The following is an 18,403-nucleotide window of genomic DNA, read 5'->3' on the forward strand; positions in this document are numbered from 1 at the left end:
GGGAAGAAAAAAAATTTTAGACTTCTAAATGCTGCCTCTGGTTTCTACTGCTTAGCACTACATCATGCCTACAGTAATAGATAAATTGCAATCAACATGATAATGCTGAGGGCTATGTGTGGCATACAATGCCAAATCAGAATAAAAAAATTACTCTCTGCTGCAATTTTTCATTACAAAAAATTCCAGACCAAGAAGACAGACTTTCAGGAATTCACAGAAACTAGGCAGGCTGAGACACACAAATGTTTGACAAATTATGCACATATTTGACAAATCATTCACATGCAAACACACACATTGCACTGAGAACTAAAGAACTGCACAGATTGAAATGCTGAGTTACCAAGGACAAATGGTATCCAAAGAGCTTCTAAAGCTATGTATTTAATTAACAATTGCTAAATTTTGCTGTGTAACTAGTCTTACACTGATTTGCAGTCTTAGGTTTTGGTTCTACAGGAAGCTTTCATACCCATTACTAGAATACAAAGTCTGAGAAGGAAAGAATTAAGTCCCAAGTTTTGTTGGTTTTATATACAACTTTATTTTATCTTTATAACAGTACTCAGGACTGGACAGCCTAACTACAAAACCCTCCATTGGTAGTTCTTTTTTTTCTCACCTAAAAAAAAAGGCAAATAGAAAAGCTTTCAAGGCTTTTATTGATACCAAGCCATGCCCCAGTCAAAAAGAGTCCATAAAGGTAGTCTTAGCTAAGAAGCAATACAGAATTCCAATTCAATTCAGCTGCTTGAGGACATACAGGATCCATCATCTCAGCAGCCTGAAATCAGATGGCTTTCCAACTAGTTAGATGACCTCTCAAATGTATCACTCCAGGTCACCCCAATCACAGGGACTGTATTAATACAGTCCCTGCCCATTATAGCAGCCAGGGTGAATTTGAACTTGCTTTTAATATTTTCTGTTCGTTCTTCAATACGCAAATTCTTCGTGCCATTTAAGAAGTATTTACAGTCAGTCTTGTCACATTACTGTTGTCAAAGCCTATGTCAAGGATCCAGACTTGTCTCCTGCTCTTCAGTTTCATCAGGCAGTTCTTCAGCAGATGCATCACACACATTGTCCTGGCCATCTGCAGGCTGATTCAGCTCATCACGTTCCCCAGCTGCAATCTGAGTTGTTTCTTCTTCTTCTTCTTCCTCAACTTCCCCATCATCCTCAACATCCATCTCAAACACCCTGACGTGACGGAGGTTTGAACTGAGCTGCAGAGACAGTAAGAAGTTTCTGTTAATGACTAAATAAGTAAAAACACCAACAGCGTTTCAATTGTCAGCCAACAGCTTTGCAAATAGCCTTTATCTTTGAAATGGAGGTTTCAAGGGAATTAGCAATTTTTTTATTGCTCTACAGGCTGAGAAGTAAAGCAATCCAGGTCTATTACCTTCTGTTAAAATTTTTCCATCTTGTGCTATTAGACAGGTATGATTGTACCCTGACACACTTACAGCAGATAACAAGAAAATAATCTATTTGTTAAAAAGAGATAAATTTTTCTAACTCTTATGTTACCACTTCAATCAGCACATTTTCTTTAATAGCTTGCAGACTTTTTCAGAGATACTGCACTTACCACACAAGAAACTTTTCTAATGCCGTTTACAGAAACATACTGAGCTTTCATATTCTCCAGCACTCTCCACTGACTCTCCAAGAAGACAGTACGTGTGGGGATCTCACCACTTCGCTCATCCAGCCTGCACACAGCAAGGAAAAGAGCACAAAGCTGCTTCAGAAGAAACAACTGCAGTTGTAAGAAAAACCACCAGTTTCTTATGTCAAAATGTCATCATATGCAACAAGCAGATAAGCCTTTGAAACCATCAAAATGCTGCTACAGATACTCCAGAGCAGGAGATCCAACTGTAGAGACACAGCATGAGTTAAAAACATTACAGCAGGTGAGAAGGGAGTTGTGAAGTCTGCTCTTCTCACAAGAAACAGCTAGAGCAGGAAGATGAGGGTGGCTTTCCTTCAAACCTCTCCTCTGCACAAAGAGGAGCTTCTGAACAAAGTCCTGGATGCAATGCCTCCCCTTACACAGAAGTTTGGCCTCTATGACCTTTCAAAGATGCATCACTACCACACTCACAGGGACTGTATGAAGACACTCCCTGCCTATTACAGCAGCCAGGATTAATTTGAGCTTGCTCTTAATATTTTCTGTTCATTCTTGCATACACAGTATCTTTGTGGCATTAAAAAAAAATTACAGTTCAGTATGGCTCTTTATTTTGAAAAAAAAAAATGCATCTTAAGCAAACCACCAGAAAAGAATGACAGAAAAGTAAAAACAACAACTAAAAGACTGGATTCACTGCTTGAACTACACTGGCCTTTGTGTGTGTGTGTTCACTTTTGCCAGATGCTCTCCTCTGCCTAAGCCAATGCCAAAAAGCAGCACCAGTTCTGATGTTTTAAGGCTAAGCTGACAATATTTGTAAGGGTGACTACCAGGGAAAGATGAATAAATATCTGTGTATTCTTATTAGAAGGCAGAGGTATATGAGCAGATATGCTGAAAACATCCTAAATTGAAGTATTCTGACCAGCAAAGTTAGTATCTTCTAAAGAAAGGAAAGTTTCTGATTCTACAGGGTGTCTTCAGTTGATCCTTACATTTCATGACAGCCAAGCACACCAGTAGTATCAGTACCAAAAAAACCAAACCAAACCAAAACCAACCTCCCAAAAACCACAAAACAAACTCTTTAGGAAGCTTCCATCTCCCTATTCTACTCTCCTAGCACAAAAAGAGTCTTGCTTTTGAAATACTTACACACACACAAAGCAGGAGTAACTGTAAACAATTAGAATATTTGCTTAATTTGCTTTTCAGTTCTACATTTTCAGATTTGCACCAAGTTTGCCAATACCTTTCTGTAGAATCCCAGATGAATTTCCTATCTTGGTCTTCATCTGTATATACTGAAGATAAAGGCAGCTGAGCCAAGACTCTCTCCTTCCCCTCTTGTTGCACACTCTCTTTCAGAACTACAGTCACAGTTTCATCATCATAGAAGTGAGCATCCAAGCAACTGTAGCATCTATAGGAAAATAATTTAGAAAGTATCAAGTAATATAAGATAATGCTGAACTAAAATATTTTAAAGTTGCATGGCACTCATGTTAAAAACTATTCAGTACTTAACAGTGAGTGTTATTGTAAATGATAAAAAGGGTCAGTTATGCAGCTATGACACTGAATGATAGCCATAACCTGGCACACTATTCTGAAGGGGAAAAAAAAGAAGCAACTCACAAAAAACTTACTAGCGATCTTCACATTTCAGATGAAATGTAAGAAACAGTAAACATAAACACCAAAGAAAATTTAGAAACACAGCTGATGATACTGAGGGCAAATCACATCTGGCCTTTCTCCATGAAAAAGCCATGAAGGTCTTGGTCCACCATACATTCCACATGAAGGTATTAGTCTACCACATGCCTTGTAAGATGGCTACATTCAGGCATATCAAGTCTTATTTTACTTAGAGAACATCACAGAGATAAGCAATACCTGTTTCCAGCTAGCTTTGTTTCTTGCACTTGTGTTAAAGCTCTAGTTTTCAACAGGAAAACTAAAATTTACTTGACCTCGAGATGAAATATAAAGTAAGACTCCCACAACCCTGCAACTTCATGCACTTGTGCCATTTCTTACAACCTGATTCACGCTGGTGAGTTAACTTCAAAGTTAATGCAAGAAAACACTAGGAAACATGATCTTCAATTCAGCAATCTGCAATCTGGAAGAAAAATCAAATATACTGACCTGGAGTCTGAGCTCTCATTTATACTGCTGTTCAAGAAGTTTCCAAACTCTACTGCAAGAATCCCATTACTGACAGACCTAGAACAACAGTGTTAATTATCTCAGTGACAAATACTTTTCCCTTCACAGAAAATTCAAAATCTTTAATGGCAACTGTGGCACAAGATGGTGTAAGCCTATCTAAGCTTAGCACAATAAAGGGCTACATGCCAAAATTATGTGATTGGTGGATGGGAACCTTTTAAATTCTTCTGCTCCTCAGAAAAATGTGACTAATAGAATCAAATGGAAAACTGCATCTGGCTTCTGGGATGCAGTTCTTAAACTGCTTTCCAAATTCCCACCCCATCACAGTTCACTGTGTCCTCAAATCAAATGACATAGATTATAAAAATCAGAGTTTTACAGAGAGGAGGAGTTTTTGTTGCTTTTTAAACCCAGCTCATTTCAGCCATCCCACTGACAGAATGCAGCTTGAACAGTCGTATCAGCACAAGCAGGCTGTGAAAAATCACACCGAGGACACAGAAACCCCTGAAGGTACACAAATCTACAGCCCAAAGAGATGCATTCTATTTGATGCACCTGTGAGTGCAGTTACCATATTTCCCCAGAAGTATTCTAAAATACTTTTAAAACTTTCTAAAAGTATTAAATTATAGACTGCAAGATGTTAATCAAAGAATACTGTTCCCAGTGAGACAAAGCAACACTGGAAGCAGGATTCTCTGTAATTTTTCAGAAGTTTGCACAAACAAGTAATTCTGTCAGCAGCAGTCTAAGGGAGTCAAATTTTTTTCCTTATCCTAGAACCATCTTGGATCTTGAAATTAGATTTTCTTGAGTCTAATACAACACAAACTTCTGCTGCAGTTCCTGCTACAGTTTCCTGCAGCACTTCTTAACATACTCCTCATTTTCTCTGGTATCCACGAAAGACTGTATTCATGGTGCTCATTCCTTATTCTTACAAACAGATTTAAGTTATAACTGTCTCTGTACAAACATGGCAAAGCTCACACTTTTTCCCTCTTTTTGCCTTACCTGGAAGTATCAGTATGTCTCCTCAAAATGTGTATTTTAGAAATAGAATTTTCTAACATGGTGAAAAGAACATAATGTAAATTAGATGTTTTGTCATTCCACCTGCAATACGGAGGAAGAAATGAAAATTTTTATCAAGTTTTAATAACTGATAAACTACATGGAACAAGGAATAGCAGCATACTTACAGAAATGGTAGTTTAAATAACTGAGGTGTGGAATCTTCACTGCAAAGGCAAGACAAAACAGTTTAGAAAAAAAGCTATCCATGCATGAGTTTTAGTTGCAAATTCTTTAGTTTCTTTTAGTAAAGAAATACCTTTGAGAAATTTTGTAGAGAGAGATGCAGACTGTTTGATGCACTGACTTTCCAATTACATCCTAAAAAATATAATAAAAATACGCCATAAAATACAGGTAATTACTCATAATTATACATGTTTTTAAGACAAAAAATGCTTATCAACCAACCAACAACCTCTGAGTGCATCTGAAAGAAAAATCCACCAATATTTATCCTGGAATAAACATCTGTAGTGCAAACACTACTGTCCCTTCATATACTTGTTTCATGTTTCTTCATAATATTAGACTAACATACTGCCAGCTAACACAGTTATCTGGTACACATCACACACACACAATTAACATTAAAACTAGATCCCAATAATGTGGGAACAGAATATGTTAAACAAAAGAATTCCCCATTATGCTCCCCTTAGCCAAAGGCTTGAGATATCACAGCAGTGGTGAAGTTGGACTATAGCCAAGTTGTAGGCACTCAAATACAAAGATTAAAGCTCCAGGCCTTGCTAAGCACAATTACTACCTTCAGTTGATCACTACCCCTAAAAGAAAGTTATAATTTATAAAAACTGAACTTACTGCTGGCTTTTGTAAACACTGATCAATGACCCCTTCCATTTGCCTTTTGACAAAATGCAGTGATTTCTCAGGGTAGTAGGGAAACAGAAGTGGGCTTTCTGTGAACAGATAAAGTTAATTTAAAAAATGCTTGTATCTCTGGTAAAACCTATTACACCATTATTAAGTAGCTCTAAAAATAAGTTTTCTAAGGACTATTTTCCAAACAAAAATGCTATCATTTCTACCCGTTTTATTGAATTAAATAGGCAGAAAAAGGCAACTGGGGCAAATTTTATTACACAATAGCTTATGCTTTCAAGGTTTTACAGTCTATGGGTTGCTGAAGTTAAACAAGAATCATTTTCACCATCTGCTCATTATGGTCTCTTACTTCTTTTTCACCACTAAATAACAAAATAGTCTTGGACTCCAGTGAAAGAGAACAAGTTAGGACACTTGCCTCAGGTACAATCTAAGCATAAATATTACTTTGTTGAACTGGAATTCAGATATCCTAAAACAGACATCTTCTAGGATTCCTTCCAAGCCCACACTTCTGAGACTGGTACAGAAAAGATGGGGAACTCCCAATACCCAGAAAATGGTAATTGACTGGGTAAGCAGCTACACAAACCCCGTGCAAAATAACAAGGCCCATTTATTTTATTCTACTGAGATGAAGACCAATGAGTAACACTACAGAAGTAACTCATAAGCATGAAAAAAGGTAACTCTCCTACATTTGTTACATTCCACATATATCTTGCATTCACTTCTTTTTTTTTATGAAAACACATTACCTTTAAGATGAGTACTATCTTTAAGAAAGTTAAACCACTGGTTTCCCTCTGTATTAGGTGGTGATACAAGGTCATCATCTTCATCTTTCAAGTACTAGAAAAGAAACATATGTTTTTAAGACTGCAATTTAAGAACAGGGAACATTAGAATTCACCTTCACTATTGCCCCAGTGAGTATATTAAACATTTGTTCTTAAATTAACATGCCATAGTCTTAAAACTATATATTCCACTCCATCTAGAAACAGTAAGAAAAATCAACTATTGTTTAAGATCACATGGTGATATTTCCCTAAGAAACTGATTTTTAAATCAAGTCTGAGCACAAATGTTTTGAAATCCAGTGATTAATGCCATAAAGACAACAAACATATCAGTTCTACTGCAGCTGGCTTTTACAGTTTTACTATTGCTGAAAAATGTTTTTGTCTTTTCCTAAAATTACAGCATGTGTAAGGTGAAACTATAAGGCACAGTTTTAAACCCCCACTTTCGTACTAATAAGGGGAAACAATTAAAATACTCTCTTTTACCATTACTGGTATGTGCAACACAGCAAAAGAGCCAAGGAAGTAAAGTGGACACAGCTTTAAAAGCTTATGTATCTAAGGATTTTTTCCTTTATTCTCTTTGCATTTATTCCTTAGTTCTTTACCTGGCCAACTCTCTCCACATTGAAGTATTTTCCTTTACGATTGTAAAGTTCTGGTGCCTAAAAAAATAATGCAGACAAACCCATTATTTAAACACAAAGTTAATAAGAAGTCATGAACAAAAAGATGATCAAATTATTTTATTCTACGGTTTTTCAGATTCAGTTGTTGTCAGCAAGAATACAGTCAGATTCCATACTTGGAAAACCAGTATCACTTACCTCATTGAAGTGCTCAGTAAGAAAATCAGCAACAAAAGTGATATCTTTTTGAGTCATCTAAAAGGAAAAAAATTGTGAGAAAAGCAGAGGGCAAGAAATACATTTCAGTGAGTACAGAACACATTCTATAGGCTGCACAAGCACAGCTCTCTCAGCCTGTGCTCACAGGGCAAATGTTCCAGCCTCCAACCTGCTTGGGAGCCCTCTGCTGAACTCATCCCAGATCATTCTGTTTGTCTTGGATAGGAGGGTCCCAAACTGGAGATGCAATCTGACAAGTGCTAAATAAGGACAGTAACTACTTCCCTTGACCTCCTGGCCATGCTCTCGTTACCGCAGCCCTGGTCACCCCTGCCCACCTTCGCCAGGGCACACTGCTGGCTCACGCCCAGCCCACATCCACTGATTCCCACATCATCTCAGCAGAGCTGGCATCTTCCCAGGCAGCTGGGCTCCAGCTGTGCAGTCACAGGGGGTTACACAACCCCCCCCAGGACAGAACCTTTTTGTCCTTGATGAACTGCAGGAGGTCCCTACCTGTCCATTCCTCCAGCCTATCTATTTCTGGAAGGAACCTTTACCCTCAGGTGAGGGCAGTGTGATGGTGGCTGCAAATCTGATGCAGGTATTATGAACTTACATTTTCCCTCTCCTCTAATGGGGAATGGTAAAGATGCTAAAATCTCGTTCTGGTTAACTTTGTCACTTAGGGCATATCAAGAGCTGCTGTACAGAGGCCTTTCATACACAGTGTACTAAATACACTAGTGTTAACAAAGAAAACAGAAAAAGTAATTCATGCATGACAGCATACTAGTGTGAATGTGCAGACATCAACTTTCTCAAACAGATGACACAAACACTATCCTTTAAGTTTTGGAACAAAAAGCAGCCTTTAATTCTGCTTTCAAGATGAGCAGAATTCAGAGAGAATCACCATTTATCAGAAAATGTTACTATTACCTTGTTCAGCTCTGGAAGCACATGATCTTCTGACATCCTCAACATGGCTGAGGGAAAAATCATATTCTTATTGCATTAATACTGTTTTCCTAATATTCTTAATTTTTCATGTCTATGTAATAATACACTGCTGTTAAAATAGAAAAGATTAATTCATCACAGGAAAAAAAGTCTGGAATTAAGAATTTCAAATTGAGACTGAAATTAAGCCTCACTAGTCCCACTAACTTACATTACACATCTTCAAGAATTTTTATCTTTAATCTTTTTCAACTGCATTCTACCCTGTATGACACTGAGATACAACTATTATAAAAAGGACTCATAAGAATTTGTTCATGTACACACTAAGAGTAGTAAAATGGATACATGTAAAATACATGAAAACTATCATGTCCAGAATAATGTGTTTTAAGAGAATTGCACAGGACTAATTTTAAATCAGCAAGGCTTGGATACAGTTCTCTGTTTAGTTTGAAACCAAACAAATGCAGTGAATGTAACATTATGACAAAGAACTCTGATAGTTCTGCTTTCTGCAATTTTTTAAACTAGAAGTATTAAATTCCTGCTAGTTAGTGCTAACTATCTTACAGACACCGTGGTGCTTTTATAGTATCTGGTAAGACCACCTATGTTTTGTAAAGTAGTTCTAAAAATATCAATTAGAAGTTATAAACTTATTCATGACCACTTTATAAAAACAAGCAGGTTAAAAGACAGTGTTCTGCATTTCCTTCTAACATTTTCTCTGCAGCTACCCAGATACAACTGAAGGTGGCTACTAAGTGCATCTGGACATTCAGAGACTGCTTACATCTGTGCAGAACCTTACGAGTAACTAGGCTGTCACAGGAGAAAACAGCAAGTAATAGTAAAAGAGAATTAGGCTATACTTCAAATTTTATGTGAAGTAAATAAAGTCCTGTCTTTTTCTCCAAATGAAGACCAGCAAATTGCTCATGAAGGAAAATAAAACAGTTTGGAGCAGCATTACAGGTTATGTATATATAATACCTATTCTATACATACTAAGTTTAATTGAAAACTATAAAATCTGTAATCTGTGTTTAGTATTACAATTAATCTTTCTTTATCAAATATATCTCTTTACATGTCCAGAAATTTTCTATGATAGAAAAAAGTAGATGATTATAACTAAGATTTACCTAATTACTTGCCCACATTTTAATGCTTACAATACAAAACAGATATTGAATGATTACTATGTCATCAATCTTACCAACATAGAGCCATCGAAAAAATGCCTTGAAGTTTTTCATACTACTGTCAATAACTCTAAACAAGAAACAAGAAAAGAAATTACAAAATCTGAATGTCAGAAGTTGCTCCAGGCTTAAGTCCCATCTTTACCACAGAAATGCCTGCAAGCAATACCAGGTTTTTTTCAAAATACCCAATGCAACATTCCAAGTAAGACTGTTTTTGTGGTATGAGTCTGAGATGCAGTGGGACAAGATGAAAGCCCACCCCCAGCAGAGGAATCTTGCTCTCCCAACCTCCTCTATTCCCACCCACATCCATCTCCTTCAACACAAGACTCGATAGGAATGTTGTTTAAACTCTCCAGACTTTATACTTACTGAAGCAGCTCATTTGCCTTCAGGATGAAAGAACCAACAGCAGTAATAGCCTCTGTAAAAAAAAAGCTAACCATTATTATTAAGCTTTCAAAAGTAAAATCAGAGCAGGCAGATAGCACACACACTACTGTACCTTCAATTCCAGATGCATCTAATCCCAGAGACTCATATTTTTGTTTCCATAAGGCCATTCCTTTCAATTCACTCAAGTGGTACAACAGTGCCTCAGAGCCACTAGGAAGGCAGAGGAAAGAAGTATAATTTTTTATTCGCCCTCTGGAAATTCAGTGCTCTGCTGCATTCTACATTTTTATAATTTAATGCCCAAAGTGCAAAGCTTTATAAGGTGGTCTGACATATATGAGAGGTAACGTATCACTTCAGAGAAAAGCAAATATTATGCCCATGATTTTAACCACCACATAAAGTTAATGTGAATATTTTGCATAGATCCTATAAAACACACCAGGCAGCAATTTACAGGTGATGTACCATGGAGATTGTTCAATAAACTTCAGTAGTCCTCTACAATGCAAAAGTAAAATATGTTTTGCCATGATCACAGTCTCCATACCAGCACATTTACATGAAAAGCACCACCAATACAGAATATTGTTTTTTAATGAAGTGTATAATATGCCATTTAATCTATAATTCATTGGAAATTCTGTGACTTACCTTTGCAAATGACTTATAACCAATTTTTGTATACTGGAATAGGAAGACTCTATGGACTGACCAAGTTTTTTTAAACCCTGTTAACAAAGAAATAGGATCATACAATAATGTTCTGTTAACATAAAAATGATTAAAAGATATTGAAATAGATTAGTTTAGTATGTTTAAAAAAATATTAACATACCTTTACTGTCAGTTGGTTCATTAGCAATGCCTGAAGTTCCAGACTGAAGAAGGTGGAAGAGAACCAAATATGCATTAAATTTTGTGTTTCAATATCAAGTGCAAATGCATACTCAGATAAAACAACAGTAACTACCTTGCTTTGCCCCATAACAACAGCTGCATAAACTCATCCTGAACAGAAGTGGTTGTATTCTTTTCCTGTCAGTCAAAATGATTGAAATAGATTGGTGAAGAGATTAAATCCAGGCTACCAAATTATCTCACAAACACTTCAATTTAAGTACTCAGAGAACCCACCCATACCAGTGAATGTTGAAATCAGACTACTGATCACTGAAAACTTTCTGATCACTGAAATTTTTTTAGTATTTCAAGTTATTTTCAATTGCATTACCCAATAAAAATTCTAAGCAGTTTACCATCACCAAGTATCTATTTAAAAAAAATAAATAAGTTACATGATTCATTAACTTCTGGCCATGGTCAATGAACACAAAATTTAAGCAAATCCAAGAGCATCTTAAACATGGATATTGTATGTGCTCTATTGAACTAGGCTATAAATGTTTTTCCTCAACATTTATCAGTTATCAGTTAATCAATTACTTAAGCACAAAGAGCACAACTTTAAATAGAAAGCAACTGATGAACAGCAGGGCAAGATGAAAGTTATGCTTTTTTAAAAATTCAGAATAAAGTATCACAATAAAATCATGACTTATTGTACTTAGCTACCTTCAGCATCAGAGTACTTGACACACAACAGTTTCCAGGCTGTCTCTGAACTTAGAAACTGTTATGTGGAGGCATCATACTTAAACATTAAGATATGCAGTACACTAACAAGAACAAGAGAACTACTGCAAAAAGTGTTTTTCCAAAGGATGGTTAATCATTCAGTACCTGTACAAACTTTGTTAGTCGTGAGTCCATCTGCATCAGTATTTCTTCCCATGCTTCACACATGCATGTCAATGACAGCTTTATATACTGTAATACAGAAACTGGCATTAGTATTATTTCCTTTCTCCCCTTCACCAACACATTCAAAAATCGGATGTTACAATACAAAGGGAAGATATACTGTAGATCTTACACAAAATTTATTATCAAATTCCAAGTTGGAGCTCTACATTTACTTAAAACCAACTCAAGCTTCCTACTTTAATACATTTAATACACTTGCATTAGAATGTTAAAGCCTGCAAGAACCATGAGACTACAAGGATGGTGTAACACAACTGTACCTGTAACAGAGTTGAAATGTGAGTAAATTTCCGGGCCATTCGAGTTACCTCAGGTAGGTAACTTGATAATAGACTAGTGTCCAACTATAACAAATAAAACAAGAAGGAGTTAACAGATGATTTGTCTTTTAACAAATTAAAAGACAGATTGGAAAGACCCACAGAAAATCTCTCAGTTCTCATTTCCTTGAACTTGATTTTGAGAGGAAAATACATTTAATTCAAAGAAGCAATGAATATTTTTAATACATCTATAAAAACTTCTGATAAGGTTCCATATTTTCTAATGGTAATAGTTTTAAGGGTGTCTGTTCTGAATAGATAGAATAATCAAAAGCATTGCTGTTATGCCTTTGTGTGCAGAATGAAGAAAATCTGCATAACTGTAACTGTAATTGAATAAATTAATTAGTTATTTAGAAAGTAGTATTTTAAAAGAATGCCTCAGATCACCATGTTCAGTCTCATCAGCGAAACTGCATGTTAACATCATAAATTCAAAAGCTAAACTGGGGTGAATTTCAGCAAGGCTGGAACTGATCATTTGTGTTTTTTCTGTAAATAATGGAAAAGCAATAAAGCTACCAGAATGCAATTTAAAAAGCAGTTTTACTTTTAAAAAATATTTTAAAATTAGTTTACTTGCCTGAAAATACGTTATTTCTGCTTCGCTGTCTGAAGTGCTTTGTATCTTTGTAATAACTGACAGCGATTTCAAATCACTAGACAAACACAGTCCATGACATGAACCTGCCACCTGAAGGATTCCAGTTTACAAGTTAATAAAACATTTCATTTCCTCTAGGATGTATTTACTGCTCTAACACATTGACATACAAAGATGACCATGTTCAACGACACGTGAAAACAAAGTTTAATTTTCAGCTACAGTTCAGGAATAAACCTGATTTTTTTATTCTGTATTAATATTAAACTTTGAAACAAGATGCTAAATTCCAAGTTATAATGTCTTTCCATCAATAAACAACAACCCAACCAATTAGTTTCTTTAACATTCAGTACCCCACTTTCACTTGTGTAAGTATATGTATATTTTCACTCAATTCAGCTGTAGTTTAGTATATTACAAAGAAAAAATGTGGAAAGGAACCAAACGTACCCCGGTTACTGTAGCAATCTTGAACATTCCATAAGCATAAATCTCAATGAATCCTGAGTTGCCACCAAGGACAAGAGCATTAAGTCTGTATAAACAGAAGAATGTGTTGATAAGCATACTGAAGGAAAATTGAACACATACAGATAGAGTTCTTGATACTTAAATTCCATCCTTTTAAAAATCTTCCTCTAAAGAATCACTGCACTAAAGGAAACACTGTCACAGTCACTCAGTGGCACTCCTCAGCAAAACCTCAAAAGCAATAAACATTTAAAATGAATGCAGCAGCAATAACAGCCACAAAAGTATCAACAGCATCAGAAACAGAAACCCAGTTCAAAGAATAGAGTCTGAGACAGACAGGTCTGTGTTTTGCTCACTTATTAACACCAACGTGCTACACTGGCTTGGGAAAAAGCCTACAAATATAAGAAAATTAACTGCAACTTCTGCCTGTTACATACCTAAATAAATACATACTGAAGCAGAATGTTTCTGTTTACACCAACACAGAACTTAGAATAACAGTATCTTAAAAACTTTTGGTTTCAGTGGATGAAGGGAGCAGAGAATTCACAAAGCTCCTATACCACAGATAGCTCTCTCTCTCTCTCTCTCTCAAGCAAGGAAATCCTACTGTAAGAAGAGCTTCCAAGTTTTAAAAAGGAGTTACTGGTGATAGACAGAGATGCAAATTTGAATTAAGAATAATGATTCTCAGTGGTGAGACCGTAAGAACAGTGAAATGGAAAAAAAAAGGCACAGACATTAAGTGCCCTCCTCAAAAAAGCAGCACAAAGCACTGCACAAAGCCAGTCTCAGTCTGCTAAACTACATTTCCACCAGCTGCTCCTCATGTGTTTCCTAATAACAGCTATTGATTTTAAAGTAACACTAATACAGCTAGTTTCAGAGCTATTTTAAGCTTAGATTTGTCACACTCCTACAAACCCCCAGGAATTCTCTGTATAAAGCAAGCATTCAAAAATGTCTCTAAGCCCATCTTAAGTAACATATAAATCAGTCTTCAAATGCACCCCAAGAAATTTTTTAAGAAAAACAAGATATGATATCAACAGCAGTTGCTGCTAAAGTGTCTTATAATCCCTCTAAACTGAGGGTAAAAGCTGCAAACTGATGGAAACTTTTTAAGAATATATTCTTTGAACTTTACCTTTGTACATTAAAAAAAAGACATTCCATGTAATTTCTCCGAGACAAAAAAAAATTATGAATAGCTTAAACTTTTCCATATTTTATACCTTTAAAAAAGCAACCAAACAAAAAGCCTCAACCAACAACAACCCACAGACAGAATTTACCTGACATCACCCAGAAGCTTCATAATCTCATCTGACTTTTCTTCACTGAAATTACAAAATATGTGATTAGGGCTTATGTAGCTTGTCTCAATACCAGAAAACAAAATAAAACTAAAAAATACAGAGTATAAAATGACAATTTCTTACCTGAAAATTTTTGCAGTGGTACTGTAACTGAAAACAAAATAATTACTCTCAGTAGCAATGATCAGACATCTGTAGAGCATTTAAGATGAATAACCGAAAAAATAACAAATAACACACGGTATCTTCTCAAGCTTCCTAGTGTAACACTTACTTTTTTGGTAGTGCTGGTAATTTAGGCAAAAGGAGGTTTGATTCATCCTCAGCATTGTAAAAGGAAGTGAGAACACTGAAAAAACAAAATACTGTCTTTATTACCCAAGCTGTAAAAATAAAAAGGGACTTCCTTTTTAACTCCAGTGTTAGAGCATATATTCAATACATTATGTATATTGAAGTTACAAATATCAGAGGGTAATTCTTTATGGGACCTTTAATAATGTACCAAGTGATCAAGTTAATAAAAGAACTGAAAATCTTTTTTTATTTCTAGTGAATAAAGTTTGTCTCTGCTGGCTCAGAGGCTTCACACCAAATCCTTCATTACCTGTAATGTAGTTACAGTCAGAGATTTTCTGTTTAAACTCTCTCCAAACCTGCAGTACAACCTGCCCACAACTCAAAACAGCTAAAGACACACTGCAGTGAGAGGAAGATGAAAGCACATCACTTAGTATCACACCTGAGATATGTCAGAAGGATGAGATTCCCCATCAGATGCTAAGCCTATCCCCACAGGAGAAAAATGTTACAGTGATTTAAAACAGTTATTTTCTTGCTATTTTAAGACTGATGCTTCCTGAAGGTGAGGAGGGAACTCCTCAAGTCAAGAGCTTACACCACCTGCCTCTTCTAAATAAACGTTTTATTTAACGAACATTCTAGTGCTGCCATAAGGTGCATATCAGAGGTTTCTGTAACTCAGCAGAAACAGGGACCATGATGTCCTCCAGCTCACAAGTGCTGCTGAAAACTGTTTTATCACAGAGTTCATGGTTACTAGGGATAATCTGACTTCCTGACCAGAATTGCCATGGGGACTGGATGTAACACCAAAGACAAAACATGAAAGACGTAAATACCAAAATTAAGATCTTGAAAACACAGGTGAAGAAAGATTTAAATATAATACTTATTCTAACAAAGTAGATGAACATAACATTATTATTATTAGTTTAATAAATTGATTGATATTGAAGCAAACCAGATCAGAAGACAGGCTGTACAAGCTAACACCAGATTAAGCAGCTCTTAAGAGGCAGGTGCTCAAGATCATACTGACATTTAATGTATAACCTAAAGAACAAAATTAAGATATCAGCATCAAAAATAAACACATGAAAAGTGCCTATTCTAAAAAAAAAAAAAAGGAAAAATTTAACCAAGTGTTGAAGAAAAGCCACAGCAATGGAATATTGTATTATTTTATGGGACTGCTTGGAACATATCAAGTATAAATTATCAGTAAGATGGCATTACATAGCCCACGATTTACTTCTTTTTCAGACTCACCTGCTTTCCTCAGTTACTTCCATCCAATGCATGTATGTAATAGATAAATCCACAGAGAAGGAGTGCAAGCTTTCAGGTTTTTCTACATCACACAGAATAATCCGCTTGGTATCAGCAAGGCCAAAAGCCAAAACTAGAGAACAACAAGTAAAATGTATAAATAACCAGCGTGCAAAACTCTGTATTTTACACTGACCTAGAAAACAATGTGCCTTCAAAGCCAACTACTGGACACTTCTCTTTTTCTCTGTACAGTCCTTCCAAGCTTTCATTTGAAATCTACTTATTGCAATGAAAGTTTGAACTCCTGTCATGTTTTAGGTGATAAATTGAAGGAAAAGGTGTGATTTCACAATTATTTATCTAAATGTTGAACTGAACATGCTTCTAGCACTTCTAACAATAGTTCTGATAAAGTAAAGGCTTCCAATTTTGCAAACATGAGTCCAACACAATATATAAAGACTGTCCACCAGAAAGGTTTGGGTTTTATTGCAATAAAACACATACTAGGAGTTGCTGAGCAACTTTTGCACCACTTTATTCCTCACTTTCTTCATCTACAATAGCAAATAGGAGGCAGAGGCTTCTGTACTTACTTCCTTGTAATCATAAGTAATCATGTTAAAAAGAAGTTTCTTAAACTCTTCAGATGCCATCAAAACAGTATAGGTAGTTTTTATGCACATGTCATGGAAGAAGATTGTTCTCATTTTTCCACCTCCAGTGAATAAAAAATAAATTGATTTCTGGCATACATTTATTAAGCTACTAATTTCAACATTATTTCTGTTGATACAAAAAAGGGTTTTTTTTTCCTTCTCTGATCTATAATTAGAGCAATTTTAGCCTACAAAGTTCTGCCTATGCAAGCTCAGCCCTTCAATCAATCCTGATCAGACAGCTTCTTTCTCTCCCAACAAACTTAGTAGTTCATACAAAATATCCTGCTCAGTTAGGAGGCTGAAGTTTTGCTATAACCAGAAAAGCAGAATTTGGGACATAAATCTGTCTTACAAATCTTTCTCGCAATTCCACTCAACAGTGTTAATCTCTCTATTACTGTGACTAAACCTACATAAAATTAAGCCACCCTTCTCTTCATACACAGTTTACTTGTACATTTCCTCCAGAGATGAGAGGTACCATCATTCACTATTTCTCATGGGATGTTTATTACACCATATCACTTCATATACTTGACATTACTTTTGCCATCTGGTCTCCAAGCAAGAGCTGTCACTTCTTTTCCTGTGTTTTCATTTGGAGGCAAACTCCACACTCGTTGAAAGTTTGCAAGCCGATGAAGTAAAACCTGCAAAGCAAATACATGGAAGACAAACTTAAACCACATTCTCCCGTTAATAACAGTTTGTAAATCACTTCAAGATGCATGGGTTTTTCTACCCGTTTTTAATAATTCCTGTTTCTTAAATACCACCTGCTCCTCTAGCAGGTAATTCACTCCTATGCCTTTAGAAGGCAATACACAGGTTACAGCAATACAGAGAAATAAGCTGAGGCTAGGATAAGGATAGGAGCTCCTAACCAACAGGGGTTACCCATCACCTCCCCAGCAGACAGCCCGAAAGCACAAGTTTTGTCTTCACGCATGGTCACATACTGCAGTTCCAGCAGAAGAAGTACTTAAAAGTAGATTTCATTTAAATAGGAAATTTCATGCACTTTAAAATCGCAGAAACAGAGGAAATGAGAGCATCACATATGAATTTGTTTCCAAAATGGAATGCTCAAAATGAAGGGGCAGTAAGTATTAAGAAGCTTGATTTTAAAAAAAATTGTTGTTCCTAAATGTATGGCCAGGCTTACAAGAAATATGCCCCAAGTAACAGCAAAGGCATCTCGGCCTGCAGAAGAGGGAGCGCCCGTCCCTGCCGGACTCCTTCCCGGCACCCGCACTCACCTCGCCCGCTCGGTTGGCCAGGGCGATGAGGTCCCTTTTGGGGGACCACGACATGAACACCACCTCCTGCGGCAGCTGCTTCTCGCCCACCTGCCTGAAGGCGGGCATGGCTGCGGAGCTCTGCCGGTACCCGCCGGGGCTCCGCTCCCGCTTCCGGGGCAGGGCTTCCAGCCGCGGCGAGAGCGGGGCGGGCCTCGGCAGAGGGGCGGGCCGCAACGGTGGGGCTGGTGATCTCGGCAGCGGGGCTGCTGATCTCGGCAGCGGGGCGGGCCTTGGGAGCGGGGCGGGCCCTCGGCAGCGGGGCGGGCCTTGGGAGCGGGGCGGGCCCTCCAGGCAGCGGGGCCGCCGCCGCCGCACCGAGCCCGAGGAGGC

General features: G+C 36.9%; 1 protein-coding gene across 2 annotated transcripts; it reads right to left on the reverse strand.

Moving 5' to 3' along the window:
• Positions 1 to 522: 522 nt before the first annotated feature.
• On the reverse strand, positions 523 to 18,257 carry ANAPC4 (anaphase promoting complex subunit 4). Of its 2 annotated transcripts, XM_085059223.1 has the most exons (28): positions 18,032 to 18,257; positions 17,317 to 17,422; positions 16,108 to 16,240; positions 14,810 to 14,884; positions 14,659 to 14,685; positions 14,512 to 14,556; positions 13,190 to 13,274; positions 12,716 to 12,826; positions 12,070 to 12,153; positions 11,726 to 11,812; positions 10,956 to 11,020; positions 10,821 to 10,863; positions 10,637 to 10,713; positions 10,092 to 10,192; positions 9,959 to 10,010; positions 9,598 to 9,653; positions 8,355 to 8,401; positions 7,392 to 7,448; positions 7,173 to 7,229; positions 6,517 to 6,610; positions 5,735 to 5,832; positions 5,169 to 5,230; positions 5,038 to 5,076; positions 4,850 to 4,951; positions 3,806 to 3,883; positions 2,904 to 3,074; positions 1,601 to 1,724; positions 523 to 1,232 (listed from the first exon to the last, which is right to left on the reverse strand). In XM_085059223.1, exons 1-28 carry the CDS (start codon positions 18,137 to 18,139, stop codon positions 1,017 to 1,019), a joined length of 2,400 nt encoding a protein of 799 aa, XP_084915349.1. In that variant the 5' UTR covers positions 18,140 to 18,257; the 3' UTR covers positions 523 to 1,016. The 2 variants fall into 2 exon arrangements, with proteins under 2 accessions (XP_084915349.1, XP_084915350.1); XM_085059224.1 differs by lacking the exons at positions 17,317 to 17,422; positions 18,032 to 18,257 and adding an exon at positions 17,290 to 17,308.
• Between the last annotated feature and the right edge of the window lie 146 nt (positions 18,258 to 18,403).

Source organism: Lichenostomus cassidix, chromosome 4 (assembly GCF_008360975.1).
Source record: "Lichenostomus cassidix isolate B80296 chromosome 4, HeHo_3.0, whole genome shotgun sequence".
Lineage (NCBI taxonomy): Eukaryota > Metazoa > Chordata > Aves > Passeriformes > Meliphagidae > Lichenostomus > Lichenostomus cassidix.

Coding starts and splice junctions, on each gene's coding strand:
- ANAPC4 (XM_085059223.1), bottom strand. CDS start 18,139: ATGCCCGCCTTCAGGCAGGTGGGCGAGAAGCAGCTGCCGCAGGAGGTG. Junction 11,813..12,069: donor ACATTTCAACTCTGTTACAG/GTACAGTTGTGT, acceptor TCTGTATTACAG/TATATAAAGCTGTCATTGAC. Junction 10,864..10,955: donor TTGTTATGGGGCAAAGCAAG/GTAGTTACTGTT, acceptor CACCTTCTTCAG/TCTGGAACTTCAGGCATTGC.